This window comes from Neophocaena asiaeorientalis, unplaced genomic scaffold (assembly GCF_003031525.2).
Source record: "Neophocaena asiaeorientalis asiaeorientalis breed wild unplaced genomic scaffold, Neophocaena_asiaeorientalis_V1.1 scaffold993, whole genome shotgun sequence".
Lineage (NCBI taxonomy): Eukaryota > Metazoa > Chordata > Mammalia > Artiodactyla > Phocoenidae > Neophocaena > Neophocaena asiaeorientalis.
In genome coordinates this window covers 300,797-317,972 of record NW_020173041.1, presented here as the reverse complement: position 1 = coordinate 317,972, position 17,176 = coordinate 300,797, and the positions used below count along the sequence as shown (strand labels likewise).

General features: G+C 38.7%; 1 protein-coding gene across 8 annotated transcripts in view; it reads left to right on the top strand.

Moving 5' to 3' along the window:
- The window catches only part of GK (glycerol kinase), a 73,894-nt gene that overhangs the window by 51,500 nt on the left and 5,218 nt on the right, over positions 1-17,176 (top strand). For all 8 annotated transcript variants that reach the window (XM_024742829.1, XM_024742825.1, XM_024742823.1 and 5 more), the window contains 6 exons: positions 12,373-12,451; positions 13,217-13,313; positions 13,981-14,065; positions 14,604-14,724; positions 14,834-14,977; positions 16,364-16,444. In XM_024742829.1, coding sequence (XP_024598597.1) covers positions 12,373-12,451; positions 13,217-13,313; positions 13,981-14,065; positions 14,604-14,724; positions 14,834-14,977; positions 16,364-16,444 — 607 coding nt within the window. The remainder of the gene's footprint in view (positions 1-12,372; positions 12,452-13,216; positions 13,314-13,980; positions 14,066-14,603; positions 14,725-14,833; positions 14,978-16,363; positions 16,445-17,176) is intronic.

Genomic DNA, 17,176 nt, shown 5'->3' with positions numbered 1-17,176 from the left:
GGCTACAGAATGTATGTTGCATTAGCAGGCAGGAAAGCAACACGAGTCTCATTGTATGTCTCCATCAGAGCTCTTGTGTGACCAGGTGCATTGTCAATGAGTGGTCATATTTTGGAGGGAATCCTCTTCTGAGCATTAGGTCTCCACAGAGGGTTTTAAATATTCAGTAAATCATGTTGTGAACAGATGTGCTGTCATCCAGGCTTTCTTGTTCCATGTATAGAGCACAGGCAGAGTAGATTTAGCATAATTCTTAAGGGCCCTAGGACTTTCAGAATGGTAAATGAGCATTGGCTTCAACTTAAAGTCACCAGTTGCGTTAGCCCCTAACAAGAGAGTCAGCCTGTCCTCTGAAGCTCTGAAGCCAGGCATTGACTTATCTTCTCTAGCTATGGAAGTTTCAGATATATCTTCTTCCAGTATAAGGCTGTTTCATCTACACTGAAAATGTGTTGTTTAGTGTGGCCCCCTTCATTAATGAAGGTGTCTTAGCTAGATCTTCTGAATTACTTCCTGTGGCCTCTACATCAGCACTTGCTGCTTTACCTTGTACTTTTATGTTACAGAGACAGTTTCCTTCCTTAAACTTCATGAACCAACCTCTGTTAGTTCCAAACATTTTTTTCTGAAGCTTCCTAACGTCTCTCAGCCTTCATAGAATTAAAGAGAGTTAGGGCCTTGCTCTGGATTAGGCTTTGGCTTAAGGGAATGTTGTAGCTGGTTTGATCTTCTATCCAGACCACTCAGACTTTCTCCATATCAGCAACAAGGCTATTTCACTTCTTTATCATTTGTGTGTCCACTGGAGTAGCACTTTTAATTTACTTCAGGAACTTTTCCTTTGCATTCACAACTTCGCTAACCATTTGGGGCAAGAAGCCTAGCTTTCAGCCTATCTCAGCTTTAGATGTTCCTTCCTCACTAAGTTTAATTATTTCTCTCTAGCTTTTGAGTTAAAGTGAGAGACATGTGACTTTTCCTTTCACTTGAACACTTAGAGGCCATTGCAGGGTTATTAATTGGCCTGATTTCGTTATTGTTCTGTCTCAGGGAATAGGGAGACCTGAGGAGAGGGAGAGAGATGGGGAACGGCCACTTGGTGGAGCAGTCAGAACACACACTTTTTTTGTTTTTTTTGTTTTTTTTTTTTTAGCGGTACGCGGGCCTCTCACTGCTATGGCCTCTCCCGTTGCGGAGCACAGGCTCCGGACGCACAGGCTTAGCGGCCATGGCTCACGGGCCCAGCCACTCCGCGGCATGTGGGATCTTCCCGGACCGGGGCACGAACCCAAGTCCCCTGCATCGGCAGGCGGACTCTCAACCACTGCGCCACCAGGGAAGCCCAGAACACACACATTTATCATTCAGTTCGCCGTCTTATATAGGCACAGTTCATGGCACCCCAAAACAATTACAATAGCAACACCAAAAATCACTGGTCTCAGATCACCTTAAACAACTATAATAATAAAAGTTTGAAAAAATGCGAGAATTACCAAAATGTGCCACAGGAACACAAAGTGAGCAAATGCTGTTAGAAAAATGGCACCAATAGACTTGCTCTGTGCAGGGTTACCACAAACCTTCAATTTGTAAAAAACACAGTACCTGTGAAGCACAATAAAATGAGGTATTCCCAGTGTGGGATTTGTGCCTCCGTGACCGTAAACACTGTTTCTGCTACTCTAGCCTGAGCGTTCATTAATTTAGTCTAATAACCCCATCATATCACTGGCTCCAGGAGCATATATTAAAATATCTCGCTCTTTTTCAAATGAATTATTATCAGGCCAAGTCGATGCCATTTTGTATTTGCACAGACGATCTTTTGTTAATCTAAATTGAGGTCTTTGTTTCTTCCTGTTAAATTTCAGGATAGTAATTTCAGCCTGTTCTGACACTGTCTGAATGCTTTTTCACTCTTCCCACTGTTCCTCTTCCAGTTTTGTCTCATCTGGAGACTTAATACATAAGCTTTATGATTTTGTTTTTTTGGTTTTTTGGGGGGTTTTTTTGTGTGTGTGTGTGGTATGCGGGCCTCTCCCTTTTGTGGCCTCTCCCGTTGCGGAGCACAGGCTCCGGACGCGCAGGCTCAGCGGCCATGCCTCACGGGCCCAGCCTCTCCGCGGTATGTGGGATCTTCCCGGACCGGGGCACGAACCCGTGTCCCCTGCATTGGCAGGCGGACTCTCAACCACTGCGCCACCAGGGAAGCCCCATATGACTTCATTTTGATTCATGTCATTTTTTTTTTTTTAGTTTCATAGAATTTTAAAGCAGAGAGGGGCAATAGATTAGATGACAACAGGCTTTGCTACACCCTGCTATCCCCTTGTTTTATACATGAAGAAGACAAGTGAAATTGGAGTCATTTGGCCAAGGTAGCTTGACAGCTAGTAAGTAGCCAATCGTCGATGCAAATCCTGGTTATTGGGCATCAAAGTCTAGATGCCTAGGCCGCTCCACTGTGCCATCTCCTTCCTTGTAAATCTGAGTATTCAGGGCTCCAGTCTACCAAGTCCAGTGTTCTTTTCACTGCATCTCCCATATGTCACACCCTTCTACTAACCTAGCAACTTGATCACAACACACACACACTAGTATATTAACAACAATAGGTAGAATCTTTTTTCTTTTCCGAATTCTCTTCAGTTAACAAACATTTTGTAAAATTAAGAAAATCAAAAAAGAGTGCAGAGAATAAAGTTAGGTGGGTAAAACTTTTTCTCAGTGAATTCATGCAAATTCCACCTGGTCACACTGCTTCCTTTTGGGGTTAAAGTGCTTACAAAGCAGATATTTAATACCCATTTCTTTCATTTGACAGATTGTTCTTAGGCTTGGCAATCTGAGGTATTCAAAAAGTAACTTTCTACCCTTTTTGAAAACTGAAACTATAACTACCCCTCTTAGTTTTTAGTCTTCTTTCATTCTCCCTCTGCTGATCTGGAAGCAACATAGCGCATTTCTCATTTTTTGTTGTTGTTTTGGGGTTTTTTGCTAGTACCTTCAAAATAATAACTATATATTTTTCTAAGAGTGCTTATAATTGTTTAGTATTTTTAATAACCACCCAACCATGATGAGGACCTTGAATGCTTTACCCTTGCCACCTCCATCCATAAGCATGTTATTGAGTATGAAATTTTCATTTCCCCCTTTTCTTAAACATTCAATAATTCATACTGTTTTCTGTTCAGTCAATCATAAATCATATCAATTGACATATTTTGTCAATTTCTGTGTCCAGTATCGTTTCCTTGGTCCCATACCTTTTATATCGTCCCCCCACCCCCAGTTTTTTCTTGCTGAGGGATAGCCTTTCACAGTTCATAGAGTCTGGTGCGGTGAGCCTATTCTTTTTTAGGTTTGTCTTTATTTTGCTCTCTCTCTGGGGTGGATATAAAAGTCAGTTGCTTTATCTGCATCCCTTCTGGCCATTTTTTGATGCTGATGAGACCTTCGCTGTTCTGATTTAAAAGTGGTTCCTTTGTAGATAGGTAATCTGGAAGTTTTAAACGTTATATCCTTATCATTGATGTCCCATAGTTTTACTATGATGTGCCTGAGTTTGGATTTATTTTTACTTATTCTGTTAGGTACTTGGATACAAGTCTGTCTTCAGTTCTGGAACATTCTCAACAATTATCTCTTCAAATATTGCTTCTCTACCATTACCTCCATCCTCTTCTGGAATTGCTATTGTACGGATATTGGAACCTTCCAACCCACCCTCCATGTCTCTTAACTGCCCTTTTATATATTTTTAATCTCTTTGTTTCTCTGTGCTGCATCCCTGGTGAGTTTCTCAGTATCTACCTTACATTTCCAAATTCTCTCTTTAAGACAAACAAAACAAAAATGTTTTAATTGTGAAATGTAACACATGTATAGAAAAGAATGCATAAAACATCCATGTACAGCTTAACAAATTATTATAAAAAGAAGACCCATGTAACCTCACCCAGGTCAGAAAACTACCAGGAACCTTCTATGTGCCCCTCCCAATTACATCCTCTTCCCTTTCCCCTAAGTTAACCCTGCCCTGACTTTTATTATGATCACTTTCTTACTTTTCTTTACAATTCTAACGCTTAAATGTGTAACCCTAAACACGGAAGTTAGTTTTGCATGTTGTTAATACTTTATATATTAAAAATATAAGAGAGAGACTGAGTAATACAGTATGCAATCTCTGATGTGGCCTCTTTCACTCAACATTTTATTTGGGAGATTCATCTGTGTTGTTAAATATAACTATTGTCCCATTCTTTTTCATTACCATGTGTAAATACCACCAGCAGTATATGGGAACACTACTTTGCCTATTTTCTGTCTATTCTACAGTTTATCTCATCTATTACATTTTATAATCTCACTCAGTAATTTCATTTCTACAATCTTTAACTGGTTATTTTTCATGTCCACCTGATTTTATTTCTCTTTTCTTTTGATTTGTAATTCATGGGGTTTTTTTTTCATGGAAATCATACCTTAATCTACCTCTTTGTGGTTTTTTTGTTGTTACTGTTTTGTTTTGTTGTTGTTTTTTTCTCTTTTTGGCGGTGCTGCGGACACACAGTGTCTTAGTTCCCCAACCAGTGATTGAACCCGTGCTCCCTGCGGTAGAAGCGCAGAGTCCTAACCACTGGATTGGAATGAATTCTATTCCAGATGTTATGTTTTGTTGACTGATGGCATTTTTTCCCCTTCCATACATTTTCATTAGAAGTGATGCTTGCAAGCTAGCATATGATATGCTGTAATGTCTAATTTATATAGTATATATACAAAGTATATATATATTTTTAATTTAATCAATTTTTAATAGAAGTATAATTGACTTACAATATTACATTAGTTTTAGGTGTGTAACATAGTGACTCAGTATTTTTGTACATTACAAAATGATCACCACAGTAAGTCTAGTTAGCATCTGTCACCATACAAAATTATTACAGTATTATTGACTATATTCCCAATGCTGTGTATTACATCCCCATGAATTGTTTATTTTATAACTGGAAGTTTGTACCTCTTAATCTCCCTCATCTATTTCACTCATTCTGCTACCCCCTAACCCCCTGGCAACCAGCATTTTGTTCTCTGTTCCTATGAGTCTATTTCCGTTTCGTTATGTTTATTCATTTGTTTTATTTTTTAGATTTCACTTAGCACAATACCCTCCAAGTCCATCCATATTTTCACAAATGGCAAGATGTCATAATATTCCATTTTATATATATTATAAAGTTATCCATTTTATCCATCTATTAATAGACGCTTAGGTTGCTTTCATATCTTGGCTATTGTAAATAGTGATGCAATGAACATAGGGGTGCATATATCTTTTGTAACTAGTGTTTTTGTTTTCTTTGGAGAAATACCCAGAAGTGGATTTGCTGTATTGTATGGTAGCTCTACTTTTGATTTTTTGAGGGACCTCCACACTGTTCTCCACAGTGGCTGCACCAACTTAACATTCCCACCAACAGTGTCCAAGAGTTCCCTTTTCTCCACACCCTCGCCAACACTTGTTGTTTGTAGTATTTTTGATAATAGCCATTTTAGCAGGTATCTAGCTCACTGTGGTTATGATTTGCATTTCCCTGTTGATTAGTGATATTGAGCGCCTTTTCATGTGTTTATTGACTATCTATATGTCTTCTTTGGAAAAATGTCTACTCAGGTCCTCTGTCAATTTTTTAATCAAATTGTTTGTTTGTATTTGATGTTCAGTTATTTGAGTTCTTTGTATATTTTGTATATTAACCCCTTATGAGATATATCATTTGCAAATATCTTCTCCCATTCAGTGGGCTACCTTTTCGTTTTGTTGATACCTTCCTTCACTGTGCAAAAGCTTTTTAGTTTATTTTCAATTTTGTTTCCCTTGCCTGAGGAGACAGATCCAAAAAAATATTGCTAAGACCCAAGGTCAGAGAGCATACTGCCTGTGTTTTCTTCTAAGAGTTTTATGGTTCCAGGTCTTGCATTTAAGTTTTTAATCTATTTGGAGTTTATTTTTATATATGGTGTGAGAAAGTAGTCCAGTTTGATTCCCTTGCATGGAGCTTTTTTATTTTCCCAACACCATGGCTGATGTTTTAATAATAGATTTCTTCATGTATTTTGGAATTTTCCCTTCCAGACTCATTTTCCATTAAGCCAATAGCCCTAGTCAGCACGTAGACAATTGCTTGTTTTCCAGTACCCCTACACAAGCAGGAAAGCACTACCTAGCCCCTGGCTTCAGACACTGACAGTCTTCCTGATCTTACACCAAGCACTTCGAATCCCTTTCCTCTGCAGGAGTCAGCTCCGGCCACCACTCCTGCTCCCTGACACACACAGAAAAATGACTCGCAATCCATCATGCCTGTGGCCTCAAATCCTGCTTAGCCGTGCATTTCTGTTTCTGTCCACATTGATGCTATTCTCTGTCTGAGTTAGTGTGTGTTGTTTTGGTTTTCTCTTTTTATGTTTTGCGTGTTATCCTCTGTTAGGGACAGAGGTGATTTTTTTTTTTTAACAATGTAGTTTATTTATTTATTTATTTATTTATTTATGGCTGCGTTGGGTCTTTGTTGCTGCATGTGGGCTTCAGTAGTTGTGGCTCGCGGGCTCAGTAGTTGTGGCTCATGGGCTTAGTTGCTCCACAGCAGGCATGTGGGATCTTCCCGGACCAGGCCTCAAACCCGTGTCCCCTGCATTGGCAGGTGGATTTTTAACCACTGCGCCACCAGGGAAGCCCCAGGACAGGTGATTTTTAAAGTGCAAACTCATCCATCTCTGTTGATAGGGATGTTTACCTCTTTTTTTATCACCAAGAATATTAACATCTCTGGGTCCTTATTTCATTGTTAGTAAAAAGGAATTGGGACACCTGATGCTTCAGTTGTTTTGAGACTTTAAACTCATATTAAACTGCTAAAATTTGTCCCACTCTTTTTTTTAAATAAACATTTATTTATTTATGGCTGCGTTGGGTCTTCGTTGTTGCATGCGGGCTTTCTCTAGTTGCGGCAAGCGGGGACTACTCTTCGTTGCGGTACACGGGCTTCTCATTGCGGTGGCTTCTCTTGTTGCGGAGCATGGGCACTAGGCCCGTGGGAGGGCTACAGTAGTTGTGGCACACGGGCTTAGTTGCTCCGTGGCATGTGGAATCTTCCCAGACCAGGGCTCAAACCCGTGTCCCCTGCATTGGCAGGCGGATTCTTAACCACTGTGCCACCAGGGAAGCCCTGTACCACTCTTAATAGTTGGAAATTTTTCTTAGTGTTGGAAGATACTGAAGCAAAATAGACCAAGGATTACCAAAATAGAACGAGTAGTTCTGCCTTCCCTCTGCCATCTGTGCACGTCTTCCCCAAGCTGTGCTTTTCCCTTCCTTGTTCATCTTTTTCTAAATGTTATTTCACGAAACAAAATTCTTTTGGGGGCCTTTAATCTGATTATGAACGTGAGCTTACTTTGGATTTGAGACTTCCATGTTCTGTATTCTGTCACTAGGATATAAGTTCCCTGAGGTCAGAATATTTATCTGTCTTGTTCACCACTCTATCCCAGAGGCTGGCACATAGCAGACACTTAATAAATATTGTTTATATACCAAATCCTATGTTATGCCATTTTTGTCTATTTAAACATGAGCTTCAAAGAGGATTCCTTATATCCCCCCATTGTTTTCTTTGAATGTCCTTTTTCTCCTCTCTTTGGTATGACTTGTGATTATAGTGTTAAATTTTTGTTTTTGGAGTTTTTCATCCCTCTTCAGCCAGGTATTCCATTTCAGGTATAAGTCTCATATATTAGTTAACTGTTGCTGCGTAACAATATTACCACTGATGTAAGCGGCTTAAAACCTTACCCATTTATTATCTTATAGTTTCCATGGGTCAGGAGTCCAGGCAAAGCTTAGCTGGATCCTCTGCTCAGGGTCTCACCAGGCTGCAGTCAAGGTGTAGGCTGAGGCTACAGTCTCATCTGAGGCTCCATCTGCTTCCAGGTTCACTCAGATTATTGGCCAGATTTAGTTCCTTGTGTTTGTAGGACTGGGGGTTTCAGTTTCTTGCTAGCAGTCAGCCAGAGGCTGCCCTTAGCTCCTAGAGGCCGCCTGAAGTTCCTTCCCATGTGAGGACTTAACACCAGCAAGGGAGGGAGAGAGTCCAGAAAACAGGTGTGATAATCTTATGCAATGTAATCATATGCACATCATCACATACGTCCCATCACCTTTGACATATCCTGTTGGTTAGAAGCAAGTCATAGTCCCACCTCACTCAAAGGGAGAGGATCATGGAAGGCCATGAACAGCAGGAGGCGAGGATCATGGGGGCCTAAAAACATTGTTTATGGACTTTTCTAAGGTACTTTCTTGGAAAGTGTACTTTCTGAGCAATAAGTGCTTTTAATTTTAATTCCCTAACTGGTTATCAAAGTATTAATGATACAGATTACATTTCATAAATGCTTCCCCAATTCAACTCTGTGCTCCTGTTCTCTTTTCTTTGCAAATAAAAATGCTATAGAGTTAGATTTTGCATTTGTAATCATGCAGAAGTTAAGTACAATATAAGTTATATATGTAGTGTTACATATTACTGTAGCATACACAAAACTATGTTTACTGTGCCTAATGGTTGATTTTAAGGAATTTCAGGATAATCTTATTTTTTTTTTTTTTGTGGTACGTGGGCGTCTCACTGTTGTGGCCTCTCCCGTTGCGGAGCACAGGCTCCGGACGCGCAGGCTCAGCGGCCACGGCGCACGGGCCCAGCCAGTCCGTGGCATGTGGGATCCTCCCGGACCGGGGCACGAACCCGTGTCCCCTGCATCGGCAGGCAGACTCTCAACCACTGTGCCACCAGGGAAGCGCCACATTTACTGATTTTAACCATAACTGCATTGTAAGATACATCCTGCATCCTGAAATATCTACTTTATACAGATACTGTTCATGGCAGTGGCATTCATGTCAAGGAGCTTTTGAGGGAAAGTATGTTTGCCTGCTATGACATTACATCAGATCTACTTGATTATTTTTAATCTAATCTTTGCATAGCCTGTTCCTTAGCCTTTCACTATGTGGCTATGTGTCTAGTTTTTGAGTAATTTATTTCTCTTGTGCGGTTATCATAGAACTTCTTTTTACCCTCTCATTTCTATTATGTTTTTCTTAGAGAACCACTATTAGGTTTGTGTGCAGCTTTCCCAGTGGATCGTGACTTAGAATAAGGGTTGATTCATATTTATAGTTGATGAGCTGAAGTATTGAATGTTTATATTTATGATATAATTGACAGTAACTTATTTGATAGCAAGTAGACAGTCACCTTCTATCTATCATTTTAGGTTTCCATTCCTGTACTCTTTTTTTCTGCCCATCTTCAAAGCATTATACCATCTTCCACTTTATCTCCTGCCTCTGGATTCAGAAGACTACATCTTTTGTGAATTTGGAGATTTCTCTTATTTTTATTAATTTTTAAAAAGCTATACCAAGTATTATATCCTGTACCAAAATTATATACTTCTTTCAGATAAGTTTTTTTTATATTGAACCTACTTCTTCGTTCAGTAGCAAAACACTCCTGTGTACTCCTGATGACCAAATTTAGAATAATTTTCTTCTGGAGCCTTGACAGTGGCTTTGTATTTTTTTTCTATTGTTTTAATGTAAAATAATGCCCTCTGGTCCTCAACCAGTTACCTTTAATGAAAACCTTGATTTTCCTTTTACTGCAACCACGTTGCTTCCTCTCAAAAAAAATTGAGCATGTAAACATCCTGCACTTTTCAGTGGAAATGAGGTACATCGGCATTTGACTTCCCAAAATATAAAGTTCCACTAGCTGGTAGCTGCAAGACCACTCCACTAGACTTCTAGCTCAGTGGCTTTTTAAAATTCATTACTTACTCACCTAAAACTATTGGAAATATACACATTTCGTGGTTAGATGCCATGTAGGACCAGTGTCTTTGTGAGAGTATAGAACATCTGTTTTTCCATTTAGATCTAGAACTGTGCTGTCCGATATGGTAGCCACTAGCCACACGTGACTACTGAGCACTTGAAATGTGGCTAGTCCAAATTGAGATGTGCCGTAAGCATAAACGATATACTGATACCAAAGACTTAGTGAAATATACACAAATAAAAGATCTCGAGTTTTATATTGATTACATGTTGCAATGATAATATTTTTAATATATTGGGTTAAGCAAAATATATTACGATTAATCTAACCTTTTTAAATATGGTAACTAGAAAATTTAAATTACATGTGTGGCTCACATTATATTTCTGTTAAACAGCACTGTTCTAGAAAATCTTATATATTTTCTAGCCTTTGGCAGCTACTCTCTCTGAATTGTTCGCTCCCAAAGGATGTGTGAGAGTTGAACTATTGTCTCCAAAAGCAAACAATTTACTTAGTTCTCCTTGATGGTCCCACTCTGTACCTAAATATGTAATATATCAAAACTAGGAAGTGTATTAAGAACTTTCTTTTTTGGGGCGGGAGAAACACTGGGTTAGAGTCCCTTGTCAGGTGTTTACTGAATTGTCTTTGTCCCATTTTTAAAGTCTGGTTATATTTGCACAGGGATGTCAAATCTGTTCCTCAAATAATTTTTATAGCTGAAAATTCACTGTATAAAAAGAGCAACTGCAATGTTTTGCCAGCTATGCAGTAGCATATAGTGACCTGTTCTCATAGCAGCTATGAATGATAGGCTGTATCAACATATTCAGCATCTAGTTTGTTTACATCCTGAAAACTGATGGCAAGAAAGGGTAACCATTTGTAATTCAATCAATTTAATTGGGGACAGGGAGGCAGGCGACATATAAAAAACATTCTGCTTCCTACACTTAATATTACCTGATGTTTTGGTTTGGGGTGACTCTGTGGAAGTAATTTACATTAATAATGCATATGAAGAAAAAAAGAAGGAAAAAAAATAATCTATATGAATGAAACATCAGAACCAAAAAACTTTTTTTTTTTGGAATTCCTAATGGTTTGCGCTGATACTTCTTTTGCCCCCAGAATCTTTTTATAAACATCTTTATTGAGATGTAATTCCCATAGCACATGATTCACTCTTTTAAGGTGTGTAATTCAGTGTTCTTTAGTATATTCACAAATTTGTGCAGCCATCACCACAGTCTAACTTTAGAACATTTTTATCACCCCAAAGAATAACTGCATCACCTCAACCCTAAGCAAGCACGAAACAACTCTTTGTCTCCATGGATTTGCTTTTTCTGGACATTTCATATAAATGGAGTCATACAATATATGGTCTTTCACTTAGCATAATGTTTTCAAGATTCATCCAGGGCTTCCCTGGTGGCGCAGTGGTTGAAAGTCCGCCTGCCGATGTAGGGGACACGGGTTCGTGCCCCGGTCTGGGAAGATCCCACATGCCACGGAGCGGCTGGGCCCGTGAGCCATGGCCGCTGAGCCTGCGCGTCCGGAGCCTGTGCTCCACAACGGGAGAGGCCACAACAGTGAGAGGCCCGCGTAGGAGAATTTCTTGTCTTTTCATGGCCAAATAATTTTCCACTGTGGGGATATACTACATTTTATTTACCCATACATCAGTCAGTGGAATTTGGCTGATACTTTTTTAACACTTAAAGAATTAAAGAAGCTAATATTTACATTCAGTAAGAACCTTCCTGTGTACTCCTGTATACTTCCTGTATTGAGCCTCATCGTAATTTCTTTAGGTAACTGTTGTTATAGTCACCACCATTATATAGGTGAATAAATGGAGTCTCAGAAAGCCTAACTAATTTGCCTAAGATCACATAGCAGTTAAGAACTAGAGCTCAGACTCAAACCAGTTCATCTGACTCCAAGCCCCATCTCTTGGTGATTTTGTTGGAAAGAATCATTACTTTGTAGTTAGCTTCTTTGCTAACTTTTTTTTGTGGTTGCTAGTTTTAATATAATGTTAGCTATGGGAAATGGGCTTGAAAAAACTCTCAGGGTGGCCTTTCCCAATAACTTTGTGGATAAGATGGGAATGTACTCTGGGTGATAATATACCTCAGTAGTTTAGCAACAGATAGAACAATTGTATAAGAAGCAAATTGCTCAAGACATTGATGTCCACCTACGGGCACAGGTCCAAGGGTGTACCGGAGGACTCTCTTCTCTGTCTCATTAAAAACTTCTGTAATGCCCTAGATAAACAATGTTTGTAGTAAAAGACCTAGTTTATGATATTTGTAGAAGTCCCAATGTTGAAATTTTTGAATTTTATCCATCTGGTAGTGTCATACACAGAGAATATGCTCAATAAAAACTTTTTATTGTGATAACTTATATTCTCTCTCGGATTCCTTTATTCCCATAGGGTTCTGTAGCTATAGCCGGTGCTGTTATTCGCTGGCTAAGGGACAATCTTGGAATTATAAAGACCTCTGAGGAAATTGGTGAGTATGTTCTAACAAAGGGCTAGAGTCTAAATAATAAGAATTTTAAATATTTTACCCTTGCAATCTGTTAATACATGTGCTTTGCCCCGTATGTGACATTAAACTATATGAATCCCTATTATGAGTTTGATTTACACATAAAAGATTATTTTGTGAAGATTTATAAAACGACAAATTGACATAATTAGTGGTGGTTATTAATAAACTGGCACGGTAGGGCATAAAAATCACCCAAGTGTAAAAGTGAACACCAAAGATGGCCAGAACCTGCAGTTAAATTTATCTGATGAGAAAAAGCTTTAAGTCTTATTAGAGTGAGAATTAAAACTCCAGTACCTGTAATTTAAGTATTAATATGGCTATTTTCAGACAATGGATAATTATTTTGAACCATCTACTTTAATTTCGCCTGAAGGTGAGACAATCAGGAACACATTTCTGATTAGGGACCCACTGAAGGCCACTTCTTCATCTGCTAGTCAGCAACCTTAAAAATAGTGGAAATAAGCTAAAATACCTTAACGAAACTAATCCAGTTCCTTTATTTCTTGGGCTGGGTTACATTTTACTGGGGGGGTGGTATTCAATGTGGAGAAATTTGCTTTTGTTGCTCCTGACATTCTGCTGTAATTAGGAACATTTTGCTGTACTAAATAATAGGAAACCAAAAGCTCTGTCCTAATTTTTTAAACGTGTGTGTTTATTGACTAAAATAAGTAGCATATAGTAGAGTGATTTTTGTTTGTTTGTTTTTAACGTTAGAAAAACTTGCTAAAGAAGTAGGTACTTCTTATGGCTGCTATTTCGTCCCAGCATTTTCAGGACTATATGCACCTTATTGGGAGCCCAGTGCAAGAGGGTAAGAATTGAAAATAAGGTATGCTTTTGTCGGTCTTGATTTATTTACTATATTAGCTAATAACTTATTAGTTAATAGTTTTCTATTTTCAAACGATTTTAAAGTATTGAGGAAACCTTTTACACTTGGCAAGTATAATTTCAGAACCTTTAAACTCCAAGAAGTTGGGAATTCCCTGGTGGTCTGGTGGTTATGGCTCCGAGCTTCCACTGCAGGGAGCACGGGTTCAATCCCTGGTTGCGGAGCTAAGATCCTGCATGCCACGTGGCATGGCCAAAAAAAAACCTCCAAGAAGTTATAAATCATCTGACAAATAAGCCCCTGCCATATTCATATTCATGTTAGTGTTATTATCTTTTATCTTCAAGGTACCTGCAAGTTATGTCTCAAAGGGACATCATCTAGATAAATATTGATTTGGTTTTATGTTATTGTCATCTATCCGGATAGATCTTGAACTTTTTCGTATGTGGATGCAGCATTGTAGACTATAAGGACTTTCCAAGCTACTTAATGTTTATGTCCAGTTTTGTTTTTTTTTATGTCCATTCCCCCCCCCCCCCACCGTACATTTCTACCTACCAAATTCAGTCTTTCCATATTTAGGACATTTCCAGTTGATGACTCATTTATTCCACTCTAATCATAAAAATCTTTGTATTTTTAGGATCATCTGTGGGCTCACTCAGTTCACCAATAAATGCCATATTGCTTTCGCTGCATTAGAAGCTGTTTGTTTCCAAACTCGAGAGGTAATAAATATGAGCCCTTTTCTTGTACTTAATCCACCTTTATTATTCCTAAACAAATTATATATTAATGCCAGAAATTTATTACAACTTATAAGCTTACTAAATATTTAATCAAAAATTAAGCCTGCCTAAACATTAATGTAATAACTGCAAGTTTTGGTTCTTTTCCCAGCTGTCATTACTTTCTAAGTTCCTGTTAGCTGCCAGGCGCTGGGCATTTTACAGTTGAGGGGATGCTGAGCGGTGCATATTAGGCAAAGGGGATAGTTGCACAAACATAGGCACCATGGCAGGAAATCAGGGTGCAAAATAGAATTGTTTGGCTTGACTGGATATAGGGGTGAGTGCAGAGGTGTGGTGAGAGAAAAGGTTGGTTGTAACCAGATCAAGGAGGGCCTAGAAGACCAGCCTAAGAAATCTAAATTTTTATTCTACAGGCTTTGGGGAGCTTTTGAGTATTTTTGAGTAGAAGATGGCTATTTTCAGAGATGTTACTATGGAGTACTTTAATTATGTTCATTGCATTGGTTTATTTAAGATTTTGGACGCCATGAACCGCGACTGTGGAATTCCTCTTAGCCATTTGCAGGTAGACGGAGGAATGACCAACAACAAAATTCTGATGCAGCTACAAGCAGACATTCTGTATATCCCAGTAGGTTAGTAAGCCTTCATTCCTTTAAACTCCAAGACTAATGTTTCTTCGAAGAACTGGTTTTTTTAGGCATATGTAACTGCAAAGATACTGACGTAGCTCTCTCCCCTCAGTGAAGCCCTCAATGCCCGAAACAACTGCTCTGGGAGCTGCCATGGCAGCAGGGGCTGCGGAAGGGGTTGGCGTTTGGAGTCTGGAACCTGAGGACTTGTCAGCTGTCACAATGGAGCGGTTTGAACCTCAGATCAACGCTGAGGGTACTTGTTTTTTTAAATTGAAGTATAGTTGATTTACAATGTTGTGTTAGTTTCAGATGTACAGCAAAGTGATTCAGTTATACATACATATATATCTATTTTTTTTCAGATTCTTTTCCCTTACAGGTTATTATAAAATATTGAGCCTAGTTCCCTGTGCTATACAGTAGTTCCTTTTTGGTGAGGGTACTTGTAAAGATTGAAGATTGGTATACTGTGAAAAGTGAGAGAGAGTTTGCTTTTCTGTTTATTCATAAGTTGAGAAAGTAAATAAGATAGCAGATGCTACTGTTTCAGGTTTGGCTACTAAGCATATTTGGATACACTGAATGAATGTGAATGAGAGGAATGGTTCCCTATTTAAAAAAAACCAAACTTCTATAATCACTTTTTTACCATTCACTTCTAGTGTTTACAGTCCTTTCATGTAGGAGGGTAACACTGCCACACTATCAGTTCTAGCTTGTTAGTGTAGCCTTTCCTGACAGTGACAAGGGAGATATATCGGCCACCGACTCCTCATGTCTGCATCGGATCATCTTTGGTGCCAGTGGCCAGTTTTAGGACAGGATTATGTGGGGTAAGCGATATTCTGATAACTTTTAAACACAGCAGGGCTAGCCTGACAAAAGCAGCAACAATTTAAATAAATGAGCATTAAATATTTGACTTACTGTCGTAATAAACAAAGCTAAGCCACAAGCTCTGACCAATACCTGTATTAAATTTGTGTATGAAAATAAGGTTTTAAATACTGAATTTGGTTTTAAACCTTTTTTCAAAGCTGTGTATGTAAATAAGGTTTTAAATACTGAATTTGGTTTTAAACCTTTTTAAAAACCTATGTATAAAATAACGTCAAAGTGGATTTTGTATGATATCCCAAGCTCCTCCACCCTCCCAAAAAGAGAAAGTAGGTCAAGTAGGATTCCCCTTTCTAATTCATCACCACTTGCTTGTGAATGGCCTGGTCTTAGCAGGTAGCCTGTTTCCCCATCTCCCTTCATCGTGCAGACCAGGCTGAATTTCCCTCCAACTTCCAAGCAAGCTTCTCTCCCAGTCACCGGTAGTCACTAGCAATGGTACTCTCCGGAGTCTGAGTCCTGGTAAAACTCCATGTCAGCTTAATACAGTGTAACAAACATCAGTTTAATATGTGTAACAATTTGTCAAGAATGCTGAATGAGGGACTTCCCTGGCATCCAGTGGTTAAGACTCCATGCTTCAAACGCAGGGGGCACAGGTTCGATCCCTGGTCGGATCCCACATGCTGCACGGCGCAGCAAAAAAAAAAAAAAAGAACGCTGAGTGAACATAAGTGTGGTACTTAGAACATCTCAGTAAACTGCCTTTCTTATGTGTGGTTTTCCTACCTTCTATGTCTAGAAAGTGAAATTCGTTATTCTACGTGGAAGAAAGCTGTGATGAAGTCAATGGGTTGGGTTACAACTCAGTCTTCAGAAAGTGGTAAAAATGTTTTTATTACTATTGCCACTTTGCCCTAGTATGTTAAATCGCTTCTTTAAGTATCTGGCCATTTATACGTAGCAAGGCTGCTCTGAAGAAAAGCGTTATTGTAAGTTATAGTTTCTAATGTTTTGAAAACACTTTAAAGTTCTAAACATAAAATGTAAATTATCATGTTGGTATACATACTTAACTCTGTCCTGCCATATCTTTCCTTATTAGTTTATTCCTGGTACTTCAATTGATAACTTAGTTTTCTAGAAGTAAAATTATTTCTAGTTTCTTCTTAATGAAAAAAAAAATCAACTAGACTTTTTTTTTTTCTTCTTCTTCTTAGTGTCTGACTTTGCCTTTCTGGGGGGCTGTCTTCATGACCTGAACCAACCGAAAGCTGTATTAATTTCAGAATATATTTCACTACTTCCTAGACTGCTTCCAAGCCCTTAGTGAGTGTATGTTATGAGAACTCATTTGAATCAGAGGAAGAAAAGTACCAAACATAGTAAATTAGAAATGTCATATTGGCAAATGCTCTTGGCAAAAAATAGAGGACTATTTTTTTTTCAACCTCTTAGGTGGGAAGGTATTGCCTCAAGTAAACTATTTAATTATAAACAGCCCTGAGCTGCCTTTAATGTAGAAACAGCCTTAAACATGCCTTTAATATGACATAATATTTTAATTCTTTGCTAAATGCAAGATTTCAAACATAGTGAATGAAACAATGGCCAA